General features: G+C 39.4%; 1 protein-coding gene across 2 annotated transcripts in view; it reads right to left on the bottom strand.

Moving 5' to 3' along the window:
* The window catches only part of MTHFD1L (methylenetetrahydrofolate dehydrogenase (NADP+ dependent) 1 like), a 161,423-nt gene that overhangs the window by 82,903 nt on the left and 57,150 nt on the right, over window positions 1-21,370 (bottom strand). For both annotated transcript variants that reach the window (XM_075706905.1, XM_075706906.1), the window contains 2 exons: window positions 15,669-15,737; window positions 9,188-9,299 (listed from right to left, as the gene is read on the bottom strand). In XM_075706905.1, coding sequence (XP_075563020.1) covers window positions 9,188-9,299; window positions 15,669-15,737 — 181 coding nt within the window. The remainder of the gene's footprint in view (window positions 1-9,187; window positions 9,300-15,668; window positions 15,738-21,370) is intronic.

Genomic DNA, 21,370 nt, shown 5'->3' with positions numbered 1-21,370 from the left:
GATTTTAAGAGCCTTGAAGCAATACTAACACAGTATCACCTTCCTCCCCAACACCCCATTGCCACAGTTGTGCTAAGCACAGCTGCTTGAGCAGCTGCACTATGAATGGGATCAGAGAAAACACTGTAAAGTTTTGAACATCCCTTATCCAGTTTGTAGCACACAGGTTTCAGAGTAGGCCCGTAGCACCTATGGTGATAATGCATATGGGTTGTATGTACGCAACCCATATTACCAGCTTGTACCATGAAACCTTAGCCTTGCTTTAACACTTAAAGCAAGAAAAAAACATGTTGGTTCAAAGAGCAAAATACTGGAACACAGTCACATTACATTTTGTTTCCTGTGAAAATAAGGAGTGAAGAAGTCAGAGATTAAATAACACAAGGTAGAAAGACATTGGACAGAATCTTAAAAATTAAAGCTCTCTGGAGGGTCACCGCGTGGAACCCCTTTCTAGTGGTACTGAGCAACAAAAAAAATTAAAAAGAAATCCTTGAACTCAACATTTAAATGTAATAATATCACATGTACTACTGGTGCCAAAAAAAGTTTAGCCAAAGTATTTGGGCTTTATTTCCTTGTTTAGAAAAAGACTATTACTAAGAACATAGTTTGAAGTGTCTTATGACATTAAAAAAATCTACTGAAGATTATTCACTTAGTGTATTAAACACATACAATTTTCATTAGGTGGTTTATAAACTTGTTATACAATGTCTGCTCTGAGAATGTGTAAAATGGATACCCTTTGAAATACAACTTTGTATGTACTAAACAGATAGTTAGAGCAGCTAGTATCATTAGTTTATTCTAACAAGAGTACCAGCAAAATAAAGAGTCAATTATTTAGTTTATAAAAATTTACTGCTTCTACTTGAGTTTATACCATTAAAAATGTGTGACAAAATCTTTCTAATTACACCAAGTGGACCAGCTAAAGAAAGAAACAGAAAATGAACCTTTCTTAAGAAAGGCACCAGCAACTTGCAATAACCCTCCTCTTGTCACCTGATACGACATCAGGAAAGACAAAGCCACACTCGACTTTGCCTAGCACAGCGTGCTCTCAGTGTTGAATGGGACGTGCTTATTAGGAGTAGGAAAGCAAGCAACCACCAAACATATAGTCCAAGCCTAAAAAAACAAACTTCAGAAGGACTTTGGTTTAGGATTCCAAAAACATATTCATGCTTTGCTTTTCTTCTGATTTACAACAACCCCTTTCCTCAGCTGAAACACCTTCAAGGGATTAAAGAGATGGATGGGGCAATCTGCCGAGTTGTTTATTGCAATAATTTCTGACACACTGACAAATATGACTTAGGAAAGCTCATTTTTCTTCCTCTTTCATCCTTTAAGTCTTCAAAACACCTCTTGAGCAGCCTGCATTCACTGACTAAAAAACCTGATAGTCCATCTATCTATTCACCTTAACAGAGTATTAAGAAACAATCTTGCAGAAAAGGAACTCGGAGATTTAGAAGGTATTTTGTTGCTCTAAGCCAACACAGGAGGAGGAATGAGCAGCAGAGAGATGTAAAGTAAGATGCCCTGATGATGTTAAATGTGTTAAGCATCAGAAGTTATTACCTCTTCCTGAGCTGAGCACCAGACTCATCACAAAGAGTGACTAGCTGCATTCTGTATTGATAAAGTTACCAGAATTTCCCTGTCCTTTTTTTTGGTTTATTGATATCTCCTTTCCCTTCTTAGCAAGGCTGCCTGCATATGTGCCCACAGGAGTAAACAAGGACTGCAAAACACTTTGCCCTCATGGCATGCCTGAAAGGTGACAAGTTAGGATGGGTTCTGTAGTCTAGTCCCCTCCATTTCTGGATGCAATTCAAGGCACCTCTCTCTAAACAAACCTTTGTCCCTAGCGAGACATTTGAGACATCAGCAACCAGAATAAATTCTATCTCATTGACGCTTCTTTGCACTCCCTTCCTCTGCTCTCCCTGACATGAGACATGCCTCCTGAAACCTACAGAACCTCTCACCATTTGTCTACTTGCAAACTACACCAAGAATTTTTTTCCCCCTCGGGATCTATCACAGAAAAGAAAACTGCTTGGTGAGCAGGATGGCAATACTATTGTGATAAAGGCACATTTTCCTGTGCTTTGCCAGCTGCCTGTCAGTAGGCACTTGTCACCTCTTGTCCTTTGAGTAACTAGCAAGTCTTTCTAGGACAAGGACTTTCATTTTTGTTCTGCATACACACAGTGCTTATGACTGGGGCTCTTAAGTGGCAGCAGTTACAGTGTGGTTGAACCCATACACTATTTCCCAAATCCTTGAGAAGTGTGTGTGTGTGTGTGTGAACACCAGAACCTGTTTTGTGAAATGCTTCTTTCCTGTACTGCAGCATCTTATGTGGCAAAATATTATCAACAACACTTGTCTCCTTAAACATTTTAATCTTTGGAGTTAAAATCAAGTGTTTCATATATACATCATACATTGTATTGGTCCAGACATGGGACTCTGCTGTCAGAGAAACAAATACAACTCTTTGTTCACTTAAGGCAATCACTCTAACCTACCCACCCAGAAACCTGGTTAATGTTCTTGTTTGCAAAAACTGCCACAACAGTTCTGAAACAATGAAAATCTTCCTCAAAGTAATGGTGGGAAACTATGGAGGAAAGAAAGATGAGGCACAGAGGTCATTTCAGAAGAGGACTTCCAGCACATCAAAATACACTCCCCTGAACCGTGAAATAAGAACACAAGCACAAGGAGAAATTTGTGCAAAATTAAAGCTTCACTTAAGTGGGAAATTTATCCTCAGGGCTGCCAGTAAAAACTTCAGTTGCAATTTATACCAGGTGTGGCCTTCAGTATTAACCAGCTTCTGTGGATCAGCCACAAGTTTGACATTCCTACATCAGAGGCCAGCAATGAAGAAAAAAAGGGGAATGAAAGAGGTTAACACCACAAAACAAAAAACCCCCAAAGAAGTAATTTCCTAAATACAGATTGTCCTGGTTTCGGCTGGGATAGAGTTAATTTTCTTCCCAGTAGCTGGCACAGTGCTGTGTTTTTGATTTAGTATGAGAAGAATGCTGGTAACACACTGATGTTTTTAGTTGTTGCTAGGGACTGCTTATGCTAGTCAAGGACTTTTCAGCTTCCCATGCTCTGCCAGGTGCACAAGAAACTGGGAGGGGGCACAGCCAGGACAGCTGACCCAAACTGCCCAAAGGGCTATTCCATACCACATGACGTCACGCTCAGAATACAAACTGGGGGGGGGTTGGCCGGGGAGCAGCGATGGCTGCTCGGGAACTGTCTGGGTATCGGTTGGTGGGTGGTGAGCAATTGCATTGTGCATCACTTGCTTTGTATATTACTATTAACATTATTATATTGTTATTATAGAATCATAGAAACACAGAATCATTTAGGTTGGAAAAGACCTTTAAGATCATCCAGTCCAAACATTAACCTAACATTGCCAAGTCCACACTAAACCAATCAAGGGTAGACTAGACTCAACCACGTCCCAGAGTGCCACGTCTACCCGTTTTTTGAACGCTTCCAGGGATGGTGACTCCACCACCTCTCTGGGCAGCCTGTTCCAATGCTTGACCACCCTTTCAATAAAGAAATTTTTCCTAATTTCCAACCTAAACCTCCCCTGGCGCAGCTTGAGCCCATTTCCTCTCGTCCTATCGCTAACTACTTGGGAGAAGAGACCAACACCCACCTCACTACAACCTCCTTTCAGGTAGTTGTAGAGAGCGATAAGGTCTCCCCTCAGCCTCCTCTTCTCCAGACTAAACAACCCCAGTTCCCTCAGCCGCTCCTCATAATCATCATTACTATTTTACTTTATTTTAATTATTAAACTGTTCTTATCTCAACCCAGAAGTGTTTCTCACTCTTACTCTTCCGATTCTCTCCCCCATCCCATCGGGATAGGGGGAGTGAGCGATCGGCTGCATGATGCTTAGTTGCTGGCTGGGGCTAAACTACGACACAGATAAAGATATATTTCCCCATTCAGTCATAGCACTGGACTCAGCCTAAATGCCAAGCTCCTTTCCCTGCCACTGCTGAGATGTCAGCTGTCCTTGCAGTTTAACAATTAAGGGGAACCAAAAGCAAGTGAAGTAGAATTGGTTAAACACGCCAGTTCAGGCAACCTTTTATACAAAAGGAAAATGAAATGTCAGAAACAGACTTCAGGCTGCTGCCAGAGGGGCTGAAGAGATGTGTGAGAGACCGCAAATCTCTGACAGAAGCTGTGAAGATCTGCACATTCTACGTGCCGCAGTGCAACACCTCCCGGGCCGTCGGCAGGGCTGCCTCGCGTGGCCCAGCTGCCGTGCAGTGCACGAGCCCTCGCCCGTGCAGGGTCTGCCTGCGCCGTGCAGCCGTCCTCAACAGGCCACGCTTGCTCACACCAAGGATGAGGGGAATTTGCAGGGCAACAGGCCTGAAGCAGTAAAAGGCTGAGAAGACAAACGAGTGCGAGCCACCCAGTGCTAGCAGAGACAATGCGCTAGAAGTTCAGTGGCAAAACTCATACTAAGAGAACTCAGAATTAGAGCAAAAAGACTGAGTTGTCAGTATGCAGCAACAAGGCTCAGGGAAGAGAGAATGGACAAGTTGAGCTAAAAGGCTTGGGCTATCTTGCACTTAATGAGGGCCTGTGATTCACTTGGATACCTGAAACTGAAGCAGAGAATGCCTTCAATTAGTGAGAGTTCACAACAGGATTCATTGGGTAAACTTTGTTTAGATTTTTTTTTTTAAACCAGACCATCTACATCGTTGTAACTGACACTACTCAAAAGGCAGAGCACATTGCAGTTCCAGCTGCAGAGCAAGCAGAGAAGCAGGCAATGGAGGCCAGAGGGAGAAAATAAGATTTAAAAATAAATTTAAAAGGAACATTTTGAGAGGATTTTTCTTCTTTTTGTCTCAGCCGTGGCACACGGTCACACAAACAGTGGGATCTACACAACAGATTGGTTTTTTTGCTGCTGGCTGTCCCAACTCACCCTCCCCTGCACCAGCTCCGGTGTTTTTGTGACTCTCGGCTGAACTGCTTCTGTGTTAAGTCAGCAGAAAACTAAGCCAACAAAAAGGGCAATGGGTTCTGCCGGGATGTCATGCAAAAACAGTTGAGCACAGGCTGAGAAGGGAGACCGGCTTAGCTGCTCCGGCAGTACAAGCTCAGTCCGATTAGCTAGTGCATCCACAGGAGCTTTACTGGTACTTTAAAGCTCCAAATGAGGCTATAATACTATAAATATTTATTTCAGCAAAACCACCATGTTCTGTGGCATTATCTCACCTTCCCCCTGTCGCACATATAACAGTTTGCCCAGCTACTGTCTGTGAGGGGAAGGAAGGGGATTTTTTTGTTGTAGTTGTTTTCAATCAGGACCAAATCTCCAGTTTAGTTTATCACGTGGCTCTTATAAGCAGGTGTCCTGGCAACTGAGGGGTTGCACACGACTGGAAACAAGCAGCTGGAGGAAGGAGGCTGCTTAAGCCAGGACAGAAAATAAAAAATATCTACATTTGTGAAATGGTAGAGCAAGTTCAGGCCATGCTAATTCTTCTCAGTACTGACTACGCACTTAGCAGCAGGTTCTGCTCTAAAATAACTATGGCTTAAATAAAAAATAAAATAATAAATACATAAATAAAATAATAAATATATAAAATTAATACACATCTAAACTAAATATATAAAATAATATATAAATATTATATATATTATATATATCATCATCCCATCTCACAGTGAGTGAGCTAGTATACACACATTAAGATATTTATTCTACTATACAGAAAATTAATTTAATTGCAGACCCTGTCACAGATTTCTTATGTTCCTGCTTTGGATGCAGCTGCACAAGGCTGAGAGCCAATCTCATAGCTCATGGTCCCTAAAACACCTCTCCCAGCCACGCAGTTCTGCCACTTACCTTACACTATTTCCAGCGCCTCTTGGACTCTTCCATGAGCTTGTGCAACTAACCTACATGGCAAAACATGAACTGCAATCGCTCATACAAGAATCTAATGAGCGTCAGATCCAATGCGAGGAAAGGATGAACTGGAACTGCATAAGAACAGTGGCAAAAGAGAAACATGGAGTAGTGAAAATTTTTACTTTTAGTTACAAGAGTGAGTAACTAAATTTGTTCAGCTAGTTAAAGAACTGCAACATAGCTGTCCTGCATTCCTACTGTCTGAATTAACTACAGGATCAGCTTTCTCCACCCAGTTTCAATGGTACAGTACGGGGTTCAGGCACACACAACACCGAGCAGAATGCAGTGGAGTTTCTTGGTAACTGCTTTGCTGTGTCATTTCACAAGGCATTGGGCTCTCTGCCTGTATGGATGCAACCTCAATGTGGACTGATGCACACTTTTTAGACTTCTGTTGTGTAGGGTACAATAGGACAGTATTTAGTAAACCAGCAAGTGCTACATGTAGTCTCTGCCCATGTGCTCTGACTCGTTACCAGAAACAACATTTTTTTTTAAACATACAGCTTACAGTAATTACAACCATTAGAATAACCATTTACACTTGTGACTACCTGCAAAGTTTATTTAAGTAGGCCACTCTAGGAACTGTTGCTTTTAATAATCTAACAAGGATCTAAAAACCATGCTGAAGTTCTTTGCTCAACAGAGCAAAGGCAGTCTCAGTTTGAAGCCAGTTTCACGGGGATTTGTGTTCTGTAGAATAAAATCTTAACAAGAGCCTTTAGCTGGCAACACACAAAAGTTTTCCTCTATTGCAGCTACACCACTTCGTCTCCCAACAGAGAATCTGGGGCCAAAGACGAACAAAGCAAACAAGACTGTTAAAGACAAACAGGTGGGTAAGACCAAAGGAAAGCATGAAATACAAGGATATGCTCTCAGTGCCTGAGGGAAGCACTAAATGGACGGAAATCCAAACCCAAGGTGATACTTTTCAGGCTCCAAAACCTGGATCAAGACTGCTGCCAACCTATGGATGATACAGCAGACTTCCCACTTGAAAAGATTGCTCACTGCAGAAACAAAGTCACTTCGCCCAGCCTATGGAAAAATGTTAGCTACCCTACACGCTTTTGCTCTTCATTCCACAAAGCCATATAACAACAAACGTGGCTTAATGAAATACTGATTCTATTATCATTAAATAAATGTATTCAGAATGCAAAATGTTCTTACTTTGAATGGATGTTTGATTATTAGAGGGAAATGAACAGATGCTTTAGCCATACAACAGTAACACTGGAGAAAACAACCCTCCTCCTTGACATGATCATGCATTTTAAAAAGGAAACACAAACACACAACACATGCCCAGACTACCTTGAAAACCTCATGTTTCACCACCTTACCAGCAATGCTTTTTTTTCTTACAGAGGTCAGCATTTCCCTTCCCTAACCTAAGCATCTACCTAACCATAAGAAGTGAGAACGGAACACCGAGTCAAACTTTTCCAGAATACTGCATCAAACTTTTCCAAGAATGCTCTTGCTAACAAAATATGCAAATGTCCAACAATCTTTGCAAACTATATTGAATCAGAAGCGCAGAGGTTAGCAAAACTGACTCTAGGAACTAATGCTGTTAATACTACCCTAACAAGGATCTAAAAATCATTGTGTGCACCTTGCTGCTCCATTTAAAAAAAAAAAAAAAAAAAAAAAGGATGGAGAACATTTCTTCTAGGTACAGAATGCTTGGGGAGATCAGAAACTTACTTCTACAAAGATGAACAAGCAAAAATGAGAAAACAGAAAATCAACAAATATTCTTTAAAAAGAAGAAAGCCATCAAGATAGTGGAATACACCTAAATAGAATTTCTACATGTTCAACCTTTTTGTTCTTATTCAGAGAACACCAAAGTGACATATTTCTTTAGGTTTTCTTTCAAAGTCAGTATGATCTACAACAGGTTTCAATCCTATATTTTTAATGGTATTAATTTTTGTTACTTTTTAAGATTTCTTTAAGAAGATATCCCTCTATCTTCTTGTTCACTAGTCAACAACTTTGTGTAAGAAACCTTTCTATTCTCTATCTGTAAATATATAGGTTGCTCTGTATCATAACAAAAAGTATATACATTCTATAACAACGCAAACAACTCCCTCATCCTTTCTACAATTACCAGTGAATTTAAATAGAAACAGTACTTGCAAGCAATTTGGTTCTCTTTATGTAATTTACAGCAATATGTAGGTATGACATAAACATATACATATGTGTTTCTCTGCTAGTTTAAGGGCGCTAGCATAAGAAACTTCATGTTTCACATTACTGCACCTTTTCAAGAGCATTGTTCCACAGGTACTCAAAGTTCAACTTTAGGATTAATGTTAGCCAACCTGGGTGTTTAGGACACAGAAGAGAATGCCTGCAGCAGTGCAAAAGCATTACTACTGCAAAGTAGCAACACCCCTTTCATTTTATTAATTCTAAAGTTTAAACACACACAACAATTTTTATAAAAAACTAGTTCACCATTCAGCCACAAGTTTATCTTGCCTGTGACTGTAAGTTCTACGTGTCTATTGTTGCTTGTGCAGGCTGAATTCTTAACATAAAAAGAGTCTGCCCACCCACACGCTTTCAGCGGAACATGAGGGCCTCATGGTGAGGTTTTACAATGCAGCTGGACCAACCTAATGGCTCACCGCCACCAAAATAAGGCAGTCTTACTCTTTCTTCTACCACCTTCCCTCTGCTGTTCCTCTGTACTGGCTCAGGGACAGCTGACCCCTGATTTGGCTGAGTTTGTCGAATTGGCAGAGAAATAATTCAGCAGGAAAAGGGAATGGCTTCTGTCCATTTATCATGAGAAGTCAGATGAATACTAATACAACGAACTACACAGGACTTCTTTCAATGCAATCCGGTCATTTAACTGGTTCAGCCATCTTGTGGAATCTCAAACATGGTTTGAGGAAGGAACAAGGAACACTTGAGACAAAGGGCAGAGTGAGAGTAGTAGTGATTTGGGGTTTTTACACATTCACTTTAAGATTATTTATTATAAGCATATAATTTATTATATGCTACTATAAGATTAATATTAGCATAAAATGAAGTAGCATTCTTACCTTTCATTGCTATTTTATCTGTTCACTTACATCACTGTTTGCCAACTTACCAACAAACCATAATATAATAAAGAAAATACTTACCTACAAATCCTTTCTCTCCAACTAATTTAAGGGCAATTTTATCTGCCAAAACAGAAGAATTTCCATGTGCAATGTTAGCAAAAGGTCCAGCGTGAACAAATACTGGTGTTCCCTGAATGATAAAAAATATATAATTAATTAAATGGATAGGTAAGAACACAAGCTCAATACTCTTGCAGACTAATCAAGATTATAAATAAATCAAGAGCACATATGACGAATAAGCACTGTTTGATAATTCAGGGGGGTTAGGTACATCTCAGGTGCTTGAGATCCCATTCACTGACTGGCCTAGATGTCAGAACCTGCTTCGGAATTCACAGGAAGGTAACAGACAGCAGTGCAACCTGCAGGTAACTTATGCAACTTCTCACCCAACCTTCTACTAATGTTTCATATTTCCACTGTCCTAATGATGTGGCATGTTATTCTAGCACACGTACTACAATCAGCACTAAGTGCATCCCTGCAGATGGTGGACAAATAGAGCCCAGCTCCTGCTCTACTCCATCCCTTACTGCCCCTGTTTTCCTCATTGACTGTAATTGCCATTCCTGTGCAGGCAAAGTAGCCAGTGGAAGCAATGAGGGACCAGAGTCAACGGTTAAGGAGCTGGAGAGGGAGAAGGCAAGGGACATGGCTGGGGTGCAGTGGGGATGCTGATATAAAATGGAAAAAGCATTCACCACTGCTGGCCAAATGCCTTGGAGCCCTGAGTGCAGAGCCAAATTCCCCTACGCTAGACACCATACAAACACATGAGGAAAGTCGACTCTGTAGCAGGGAGCAATCTAAAACAGCAAAAGGATAGGCAAGGAGTTAACAAAGTAGTAGCATAGGGAAATTTGTCAGATAGCAAGCAAATCTCAGCTTCCTTCTTACTTTTTTGGCAGGCATCACAACAAAGGGAGAAATTAGAAAATTAGCATCTACAGAAAGTGATTAGGATTAGGAGAGATCTATTAACTGCTATCTTTTCTCCAAGTCAGAATACACAATCAAATGGAAGGATGTCCCTTCAGCTGTCTCACTATAAAATACTTCAGCAAACAAATCCCCACTGTTGTGTTAATGCTTTTAAAAACCTAGCTGGTTAAAGAAGAGGTAAGCAGACAACTTCAGATTATCGTCATCAATGTTCTTCACACATTCTGTATTAGGAGCTACTGCCAACCCTCAAAATTTCAGGCAAGCTACTGGGCAATCTTCTGCAATTTTTGACCAGAAGCACCAATTAAGGAGGACAGTGTTCCATGGGTCAGCTGCAAGCCACATCCAACAGCCCCATGAACCACAACTTGGAAACTATTAACCATATAATAAAAGCTGGTTGCTCCCTCCCCCTGCGCAGTGTCATAAGAAAACAACCTACATAGACAAAAATTTTTGTGTTTTCCATAAAACACCAGAACAACTGGATTACAGTAGTGGAATACTTGCTGCTATAGAAAACAGATTTTCCTGTTTCAGTAACGCTGAATATATATCATATAAAATACATCAACCACAAGCATCTGTTTTTATTGCTTCCTCCAGAAATAATTATACATAATTAATTGTTTTGTTCAGAGCAAAGACAAGTAACTTTTTATCCACTCGCACATCAAACTTCAGGTTTGTTCTAATAAAACAGTTTTGGGTTGGTTTTTTTTTTTTTTTTAATCACGAGCGGAAAAGGAGAATATGCATACATATGGGCAGGGGATATTCTCCAAAAAACTAGACAATTAAGCTACAACCCAAAGACAACGCTGCCTCATACATGGTAAAGAAGAAACAGTGGAACTGGAGCAGAAAAAGTAAATAAACTAGAAATCATGCCCTGTACCAAAAGGAGTGATGCACATTATTATCATCATAACAACACTGTCTTCATAGTGTTTACTTAGGATTTATTTTTCTTGTTTTCTCTCTGCTAATGACCACATACTGCAATATCAATTGGCGTTTTACGTATTTACACAAAAAATTTAACTTGAACTATGTACATCTTCAAAGCTTCTTATAGTATTTAGACATCTATCTAATGGGAAGATGCTGTGCAAAATAAAAGATTACACCTATCCCAAAGAGCTTATAACTTATACAAATTAAAATGCAAACCACTTCCACCAACCTACATTTAAGTTTTACTTCCTTAAGTTTTACTTTTACTTTAACCCAGTATTTACCCTTCTGGCATTCAAATAAATAAGACTGCAGTTTTCAGCTACCACACTGAAATCCACAGGATTTATTCTGATCTGTGTTGTATTACTCACTAAGTTTAATTCTACTCTTCCAAGCCCTTCATTTCTTGTGGCAAGCAACTACAGGGCTGTTCTCGTTAGAGCCCAGCGCATACATGGGCAGGTGTGATGTACAGAAGCACAAACACAGATGATGAGGGCAGCCCAGCCCATGCTGTGGCAGCTATGCAGAGAAGGGGCCAGAAGGTCTCCCACAACATTCCCTGTGCAATTGCGCTTCCAAGAGTTCATCCACACAACATGTATGGGAAGGAAATTCAGATTGTGGGGTCCAATATCCAGAATATCTGCAGCCAAGAGTCCCCCTGACACTAACTTGAAATCCAAACATACTACTAAACCACTGGCATGGACAGATGCTCCCCTGGAGCTCTGAAATCCACAAGAAGAAAAGGATGAGATATTTGAATGGTCTTTTTACAAGGGCAATCCTGGAAGAAAAATACAGTCTAGGTACTGAAGGGAGTGAACTCCAGCAGACCTTGGGAGCCTCAGGCACAGCCCGGAACAGGGACAACAATCGCTTCTCGGGCCAGCCTCAGTAACTCTGTGTCAGCCCATCCATCCCACTCTGCAGAGTGCCACTTATTTTCGTTACACTCTTAATAAACTATATTTTACACTCTTAATAAACTATATTGAGGAACAAACAGTGGCACAGGGATGCATTCTGCTGACTGTTTTCAGTACAGGAAATTTTAATATCCAAGTTTAAGGGACAGAAAATAAACCCAGAATGTCAATAAATATCTGAAGTTATCTGGCTGCTAGATGGATATTTATAATTTTTATTACCATCCTCCCCTCATCTTTACTGTGAGTGGCAATTTAAATGTAACACAAGCAGACCATCCCAGAGCAGCCAGCCTGCAACTACAAAGACTTGTCCCATAGAGCAGCTGCTCTGTTACGCATGGTATAAATAAATGCTAAACATTAAGGGATCAGTTCACAAGGGAACAAATCTGTCATGACAAACATAGATAAACACTATGAAAGCATTATGTACATTTCAAACAAAGTCATCTCAATTCTACAGCACTGGATATAAGTTCTACTGAAGCCTACAGTTATTGTAGGTGGTGTGCCCCATTTTTCCCATTTTGAGATTTTACTGTCATTCCTGCATATGAAACACCATCAATCACTAATGCCTTGAGGTGGCATTGCTGGTGACAGAGTAGCAGGGTTGTGATGGAAATCAACCCACCAAGAAACCACTTTAAAACCCAGCAAATTAAAATACACACATCAATTCACATATGAAAAAAAGCACTGACACAATTTGTCAGTTCGGTTCCACACAGGACTGGCATTTGGTCATTTTTTGATTTATGAACTTCTAAACCTCTTATCCAGTGCATGCAGATGCCTATATAAAGCTGGTGCAAATCTGCCCAGTAGGTCGTTTTCTTCCCTTTCATAGCACCTTAGAAGCAACCCCTCAGACCTCCACAGCTTAACACGATACCCATCTACAGGCTCTTCGCCAGATCACAGAGGAGTGCAGCTACCCCTGCAATGGTTACTTTCAGCTGCTGCTAACCACAGACATTACCACTTACAAATTATGCCAAATTAACAGCCAGTACCAGCTGGAAGTCACCCAGGTGGTCTCCTGCTCCACCTCCTCAGGCAGTCTTTTTGCCATTCCCCAATACCAAAGTCATCTGGAAGACCTGCTTTGGGGAACAGTTTCATCCCTACTTGCAGGACAGGTCCACAGCACAGTCTGAGCTGCATTTGTGTTCTGTTTAATCATATTATTGTGGGTTTTACTGGTTGTCCTTGTCACAGGATCATTTCTGATGTTACTGTTGTCAAGTCGTGGTGCTGTTGCTAAAGGTCTCTACAGTTGTATTGAGAACTTGTTCTCCCTGAGGGGATTAGGACTATGTTGCTCAATTACTACTGGTAGCCTCTTTGGAAACTTAAGAGGTCCCTTGTCTTTTGGACGCTACTTATTAGGATTATTTCAAGTGTAATTTAGGCTTCAGTTCTCCTCTTTTTTAGTTTGCAAGAAGAAAGACTTGCAATTCACACACTCATCAGAAATATGTTGTTCCCTATAGCAGACGAAACGTTATTACATCCACCACCTCAGGGTCCATTAGGATTAGCTTGTTTTAAAATTTATCATGCTGGAGGGCTCTAAACTCACAAGTGGATCACTGCGCTACATTCAAGTGTGCAGGGCAAAATATCTTTCTTGTTCCCCTTCCTCCCTTTCTTTGGAAAAACTGAAGCTATTAAAATTAGCACCTCTTAAAGCTATTAACACAAATAATTAAAAAGAATGAAAGGTATTTATTCATAAAATGGGACATGACACAAGCTTGAGGCTCAAGAACAGCAACAACAACATGGGCAATAACAGAGTAGGCCATTGCACCTCTACACAAGAGCAATGACACAGTCCAAAAGGCACACATCAGCCAAAGCACAGCACTATCTTGGAAAAGATTTAGATAAGCTGGAGATTTCCATTCTTGGACAGGTGACGTGTATTAGCCTGCAAGCCACCAGGTATTCAAAGGGTGACAAAAGTGGTTTTGAGACTCAAATGGCAGGAGGGGAGCATGAAGCAGCCTTCTGAACTGCTTTAGTTTGCTGTTTTAAAAATAACTTTGTAAGAATTTGGGGGGAAAATATCCTTGGGTACTGCGGTCAGGGTCCTCCCCACAAGCCATAGTGTTTGATGAAAGTTGGCAGATGTTTCAGCCATAGCAAAGATTAGACTAGAAAAGAATACCACATAAAAGGCAGGAATTTTATTGCATAGAAATGTGAATATAAAGAAATGCAGTAGAAAAAAAAAAGCATGCAAGTCCCAGAACCAAATGCCTATCGATCAAAAGAAAGTCTTCTGACATGTATAATTGCCTTTTAGAACACTACAACAAAACCACATTATTTTCTAACAGAAATGTGAAGTGCAAATAGAGTGACGCAGACTAAACACTCAGAATCCAAACTACCTTGTCACTGATGCTTAACACACGCAATGTTATCCAAGTGGTGATTTAATACACAGTTCTGGCCATGACATTCTTGATCCTATGTGACCTGCAGTTTCTGCTATTGGATGTTGTATTACATTCTGACACAAACATATATTCTTCACACAGCCACATGAAAGAACGAATGTTCTTTGCAGGAGAAAATAATTAAGATGGCTATAGTAAAATAACATAGACTGAAACTGTATTTTTCTAATATTCCCTGAGAGTAGGAAGCTGTCCCCATCCGAACACAAAAGCAAAAATGTAGTTATCACTTTGACATGCTGTAGAAAATGAGACATTTTTACCAACTGGGGATTGCACTGGTATCTTTCTACATTCTTCCAACTTTTCACCATACCAGGAACTCATGTGAAATATTTCAGCTATGTAATTTTGGTGGTCAAATTTTCAACAATATACATTAATTTTTCTCCAGATGCATCTGTTTTCAAAACAGCTTCATTATTTTCCCATTTTTCTCCCTCCCTCTCCCCATGAATATTGCTCATCATTCAGCTTACTATTGAAAAAGGAATACCAGACTGCCCAGTCACAAAGTTAGGTCATACTAATTCTGCATTCTTTGAGCTGTTGGAAGAAAGCTCACTAGGGTAACTGTAAAACATTCCTCTCATAGGCCAGCAAAGCTTCATTTAGTCCCTGAAGGCACTATGACAAGACAGGGTGGCTGGGAGCCATCTTTTGAAAAAGTGTAAACAGGCAAAAGGACCCTCCTATGTTTCTGAATGGCACAAACTGTAATTCAGAATAGAATGGCCTCAGCGAAGCACCTACTTTCTACTCAAAGTGCTGGGCTCTGGGAATCATCATGGGAACATACATATAAAGGAAATGCATAAAAAGGAAACTTCCCTAGAAGAGCAAGATGGGAAACAGAAGGAAGTCTATTACTTGGAAGCCCAGCCTGCCTTCCAGAGTGCTCAGGAACAGTTCAACAGTGCACTGCAGCTTGTTTGCAACACTAGGCAAAATTATGACTAAAGCCAGAGTCTCAAAGAAAGGAAAAAAAAAGAACCACCAAAAAGGTATAAATGTAGATAGAGTTGATTAGTTAACATACACAAATGAACATTTGCTAAAATGCCTTTATGGATTTGACCCTGGCTTGAACCTTGAAAGTTAAGTGCGGTCGCTGGAGGGAAGCACGACAAGCACAGCATGGAATTTGAAAGCCGGTGAAGGGCAGGCATCATAAACCATACTCACCTCTAATGTCTGCATTAGTGTGGGCTTAATTGCATCTTTCATCAAAACTGCCAAAGCACCTGTTACTCCCTAAAAAACAAAAAAGTCCACATTTTAAGGAAGTCAGTTCTAAGGTGCAATATCTCTGAGTTAAGCTTACAGTTAGGGGAAAAAACCTTACACATCAAAGGAGAAAAAGAAAGCGTGCTCATAAACCATAATGGATAAGCAATGTTATAGTGTTGCATAAAGAATTTATTTAGATGTTACCTCAAGACTTCTAACATCCTGTATTTACAGAGTGTGCCAGAAATAGTAACGATTTTGCTCTGAATACACTTAAAAGGCAGTAGGTAAATATTCTTCCACCAGAAACAGAGTTATTAAGTGATCAGCATGAGGATGTTCATGGGAACAAAAGACAAAGTGGAAGCAAAGGCCACTGAGACCTGAGGAAGCAAGAAGGCAACAACTTGCTAAAACTGCCTAAAGAAATGACAGATGTATTTCTTTCATGACAGAATCAATAGCGTGAACCAATAGATAGCAACAACCAGAAAGGGTATTTTTCAAGACTTGTACAAGCATATATGTAATAGGCACAGCATGAAAGCAGGCACAGAGTTGACTAGGAGTAGATAATGAATACATCATGAGATTAAACATTAAGGTGCCTTACTGTGATGATGACAAAAGAGGCTGTATGAATTGCTGCATATCAGTTGTAAAAAAATCTTACTCCTCCCTAAAAATTTTCCTGGCTATTAAGTTTAAATTTCACACTGACTGAATTTAAAATAAGAGAAAGTCATGACAACCCTCTACACTAAAATCCAATGCCCATTTCAGAAAAAAACTGGCTATAGAGTGTGCACAGCACTATCAAACTATATGCAGAGTGCTACCTAGAAACCACAAGCATATATTTCAATTTATTCCTAAATTACTTTGATTTTGAGAAGAAAATGCATTTTGTTTTGAAAGAACTAGATCATGGATAGAAAAAAAATGCAGCAGTGTTATAAGCAGTGGCTCATTTGATTGTTTGAACAATCGAACTCTCTGTGAAAATTAGAATGACAGACAGATGACAGACATAAAAGTCTCTCATTACATAAATACAGTATTTTATACAAATTCAAGTTTCTCCTTTCTGAGCATCACACCTGAATATAGACTTCAGAGGAAAATGAAGCAGAATATATGCCTCGGATAAAAATGGATTGAAACCAAAATAGTAAAACTGGTTTCTACTAAAGCATAGCAAGTGTTTCCTTGGGGGAGAATGAAGGAAAGGAAAAAGAGGAGGGAAAGATGTTTCTTCACTCTTTGCATTTTGTAAACCTCCACTATCTACATGTCCCAATAGACCCACAAAGAGGTAATAAGAGAAACTGGTAGCAAAACAATATAGTTTTCCCTCTTCTGAATTAGTAAACAATAAATTTTAGTTTCTTGATATGTTAATTTTAGAAGTTAGAATCAAAATGCAAGGAAACACCAGCGTGCCAGCTCTCTGCCAGAATGGCTGAGGCTCCACTACCACCATAGAAGCAGCCTGGTGCTATGTTGTACATATACCCAACTACTCTCATTTGAATCCGAAGCTGATAGCCTAAATACAGGGAAAAGGAAAATATATTAAAAAGAGAAATTAAATTATTGTTGGTTTTCACTTCCACAGGCTCCTTTATAGCTACAGATTGCTTTAACTGGTAAGATTATAATTTACTTATTTTAGATAGACAACGTAAAAATGCAGAAAAAAATTGCAACAAACAGTATTTCATAAAGGTTCATTTATCCAGTACCCCATAAAATTTTCTGCTTTTAGAATAAAATGTAACTTCAATATTTTATCCATAAATGAGTTTTCTTTTTACAACCACGTAAAAATAACTGCCACTGCTACAGCCTTTGATTTCTTGTATGTTAGTAATTTGTAAAAGTCTTTCTAAAGTGGGTGTATTTCTTAGGATATTAATTTTTAAATCTGTTCAATACAACAGTTTGCTTTATAAAGCTGACTTGATTCACTTCCAAATCTGAAGCACTCACAAAATAAAATAGTGAATACCCAGTCCCAGCTCTAACAATTTAAAAGGAAATCAAACAAACTTCAATCCTAGCAATTTCTTCATTAAGCCCCACTTTTTAATCCTAGTAATTTATCAAAACAAATATATTCTTTTTCCTGATAATCACAGTACAGAATTTGAATTAATTAAAAAAAAAAAAAATCAGAGTGTGCAATATACTTATTGAATAGATCTATAAGCCTGTTGTTTTCCTGCTGTTTGAACAATTTAGCAGCCAGCTGGGACAGAATTTCTCAGACCAAAAGCACAGTTCTTCCACTTCCACCCCCAGCTGAAGGAAATGATGCTCGTCACTAGTTGCCAGCAACACAAAACTGTAACAGCTAGTTAAGTTGTTTGTCTTCTGTCTCACGGAAAGCAGAAGCATGCACACACACTAGTTAGGAGGCAATAGGTAACAGAAACATCTGAAGGAAAAGGTTGGTTAATTTCACGTTTTCTCCCTGTATCCCAGTTTTTCCATCATAATATAGCATAAGCTATTCATCATTATGCTGAAAGAGAAACAGCTGCTGATAATTTTCAGCACATGAACACTGAGACAGTTGACAGTCTTACCACGTAAAAGGCAATTGCAATAGCTAGTCAACTTCCTGAAGGAAAAAAAGTCAAATGGAAAACTTCACATCACATCTTCCAACTGGTCAACGGCAAGGTTAGCTACCTGAACAGCCACAGATCAGCCCTAATGCTCTTCTTTAGAAACCTGCCCAAGGACTGACAAGTGTTAACTCATGCCAACTGCAGCCATCCCGATTAGGGGTTTCCTTTGTCTACTTCATGCTGGATGAGACCACCAGCTCATTCAATGTAAGCAGGCAAACAGCTATTTGCTGACCCAAGCCATGTTGAGTGGAAAGAAGGCTTTGGGAGAGAAATAAAAACTAAAACAAAACCAGGACACCTTTTTCTCCCCTCCTAGACAACAATGTCTCAAATCCTGTCTCCTTTGCTTTCTGATACACACCAATTAAGTGTGTGAGAGCCCAAGGTTCATTAGGTTTCCCCTAACTCACTGTCAGAAGAAAGAAGTAGGACTCCAAATCAAATGTATATGGACACCCAACTCTCCTGGGTTGCCTCCTAGAACTGATCCCAAGTACTTCTGAAAATAATACCCCTTCCATCTATCCACCAGCCATCAGGGGAGGTATGCTCCCCAGGACAGCAAAGATCATAGAGTGCAAAATAAATTACACACGTGACACAGAAAAGGCAAACTTGGATGAAAACCCAAAATACTTTCAAAGCAACTTCCAGCGGAGCAGTCTCTGAAGTCTAGCAAGAGTTGAAATGAAAGCCAGCATTAGATGACAAGGAAGGTGATTGAGAGTAACTACTGTGAAATGAATAAGAGTTACACAGACTGAAAGGCAGAGAAAAACCCTTTTCTTGATAAGAAAAATAATGAAGTACTTGTAACTTCCCTTCATTTAAAACTATAGTCTCTAACAAAATGATAATATTTTTCTGCAACATCAGTTCTGTAAAAAACTAAACCCTAAACCATAAGCTGATAACTGGAACCACTTGTGTTTAAAGTGAAGTATGTACACAATGTTTTTCATGAATCAGAGAACAAAATATATTCAGCTGACAGATCATTTATAAAAGTAAATATGAAGTTATTTTTTTTGGTCCTGGAATTATTGAAATCTAACAGCATGGCACAGAAAGTAAGCTAAGAAGAAGTCTTATTTAAAAAAAATAGTGACATATTTATTTAATATTTTTCATAGCTGCTGAAATACTGATTTAGGCCATACATACCCATTTAATTTCACACAAAGATATGGCATGTGTCCATCAAAATTCTACTACACTGTAAAAGCCAGAAAGCAATTCAGTCTTCAAAATACTGTACAATGAGCACCACATTTTGGCAAAGACTTCTGTATGTTCCATTACAGAGGACAGATATTTAATCCATTACTCTTGTGGAAGGAGTCCTCCCAATTCATGAAATATTCAATTTATCTTTTTTCTATTACTCCTAGACTGCCTCTGCATCTGGTTTATATCTGCCAATGTGTATTTTAGGTTTTACTATTGTATTATTATAAATATATTGCATATAAAGTAAAAATTAAGAGCAATTGTGTTTTTGTGAAGTATATTGTGTGTACATCTGGAAACAAATCACAGAGAAGGGTTTTGTGGTTTTGGTTCACATAGATTCCAATGAACTAAAGACTACTGTCAAACATTTAAACCTGCATAAATTCAGTCTGGGTAGTATATATAAAACATGAACCCCAGAATTTTTTTTAAGTGACAGGTAGGACTGACCACCACCCATTATTCAAGTTGTGTGGTACTTCCCATGATAAAGCTGCCTTTACAATTTGTTAAAACTATATGCAATTGCAGTTCTTCAGGCTAAAATGTTCCATGTCAAGTGGCTATGACAGATTCAAGCTTTTAAACTTGATTTTATGAAAATTTAAGTCAAAATGATTGAGCTGTTCTTGGATGGAGAGTATTCGAAAAGCATGTATATTGTTTTCCTGTGTTCAGTTGTCTTGAGATCTTTCCTTTCTGAGCTATTAAGCTTTATCTCCTCTCTGACCCTGACTCGAAAGAAGGATGAAAATTCAGGTGGACAATGGCTTCACATCAAACCTCTTACCACATCTGAAAATTTGCTCAAGATATAAATCTTGGGAAAATGAAAATTACAGTTCACAGATACTCATCAGTAAATGCTTAGCCTTGCCCCATCCTGCCCAGAAAGCTTTAGCCACAATGTGCAGTGTCCTTCCAGCCTAGGGCGTAGTAACCGTATCTACAGTCTGCACCAGTCTGTACAGCGCTCTCCCCTTGTACAAAGTAACCAGTATTTAATTTGATAAAGAAATCTTAGTAAGAAACCCCACTACTCATTTCCTTTTTCGACACCTCTTAAATCCCAACACCACAGCATCTGACTTCTTCACCAATATTAATAAGTCTGCAGAAATGAGCAATTAGTCCTGTTTTCAGAAGAGAAACCGGCACACACAAGGATCAAACTCAAAAGTATTCACCAATTTTGGATGCTCAACCCGAGACAACATAAAATAGTTTCTCCTGGTTCAAAGTTCTTGATGGTGCTTCACTCTTTCCATAGATTTCAGCTGTTTAGCTCCTGGGTATCAAGCCAGATTGAGGTACACACAACTCCTCATGTACTGTAAGAATCAGTTTGTATGGACACAGAATTCAACTCTCCAAAAAGGCACTTTTCTGCCTTAACCATGAAATCGCCTTCCTATTCTTCCCATAGTTCTCATCCTCATTTGTATCACACTCCACAACAAAGGAGGAAGGAGCTTCTGCACTTGACAATCATGATACGCACCCAAGTCCTCCCTGTGCATGGTATGAAGAAGAGAACCTGAAGAAGAAGAAGAATGCAGCAGCGTAGCTGCAGATGGTCATAATACACATCCTTGACACTGTGATGATTTTTTTTTTTTTTTTTTCTGGGCAGTTCCTCTATTGTATAATATAGAACACTGCTTTAAAGAAGAACTAGAAACATATTTCCAGCACAAGCGACACTATCAAACAACTGAGATGCTAAGCATAGGAAGTTTGTTTAAAAAAAGGCCAAGAAAACTGAATTGGTAACAGAGGTTTTGC

Source organism: Pelecanus crispus, chromosome 3, assembly GCF_030463565.1.
Source record: "Pelecanus crispus isolate bPelCri1 chromosome 3, bPelCri1.pri, whole genome shotgun sequence".
Lineage (NCBI taxonomy): Eukaryota > Metazoa > Chordata > Aves > Pelecaniformes > Pelecanidae > Pelecanus > Pelecanus crispus.
This window is presented reverse-complemented; position numbering and strand designations above follow the sequence as displayed.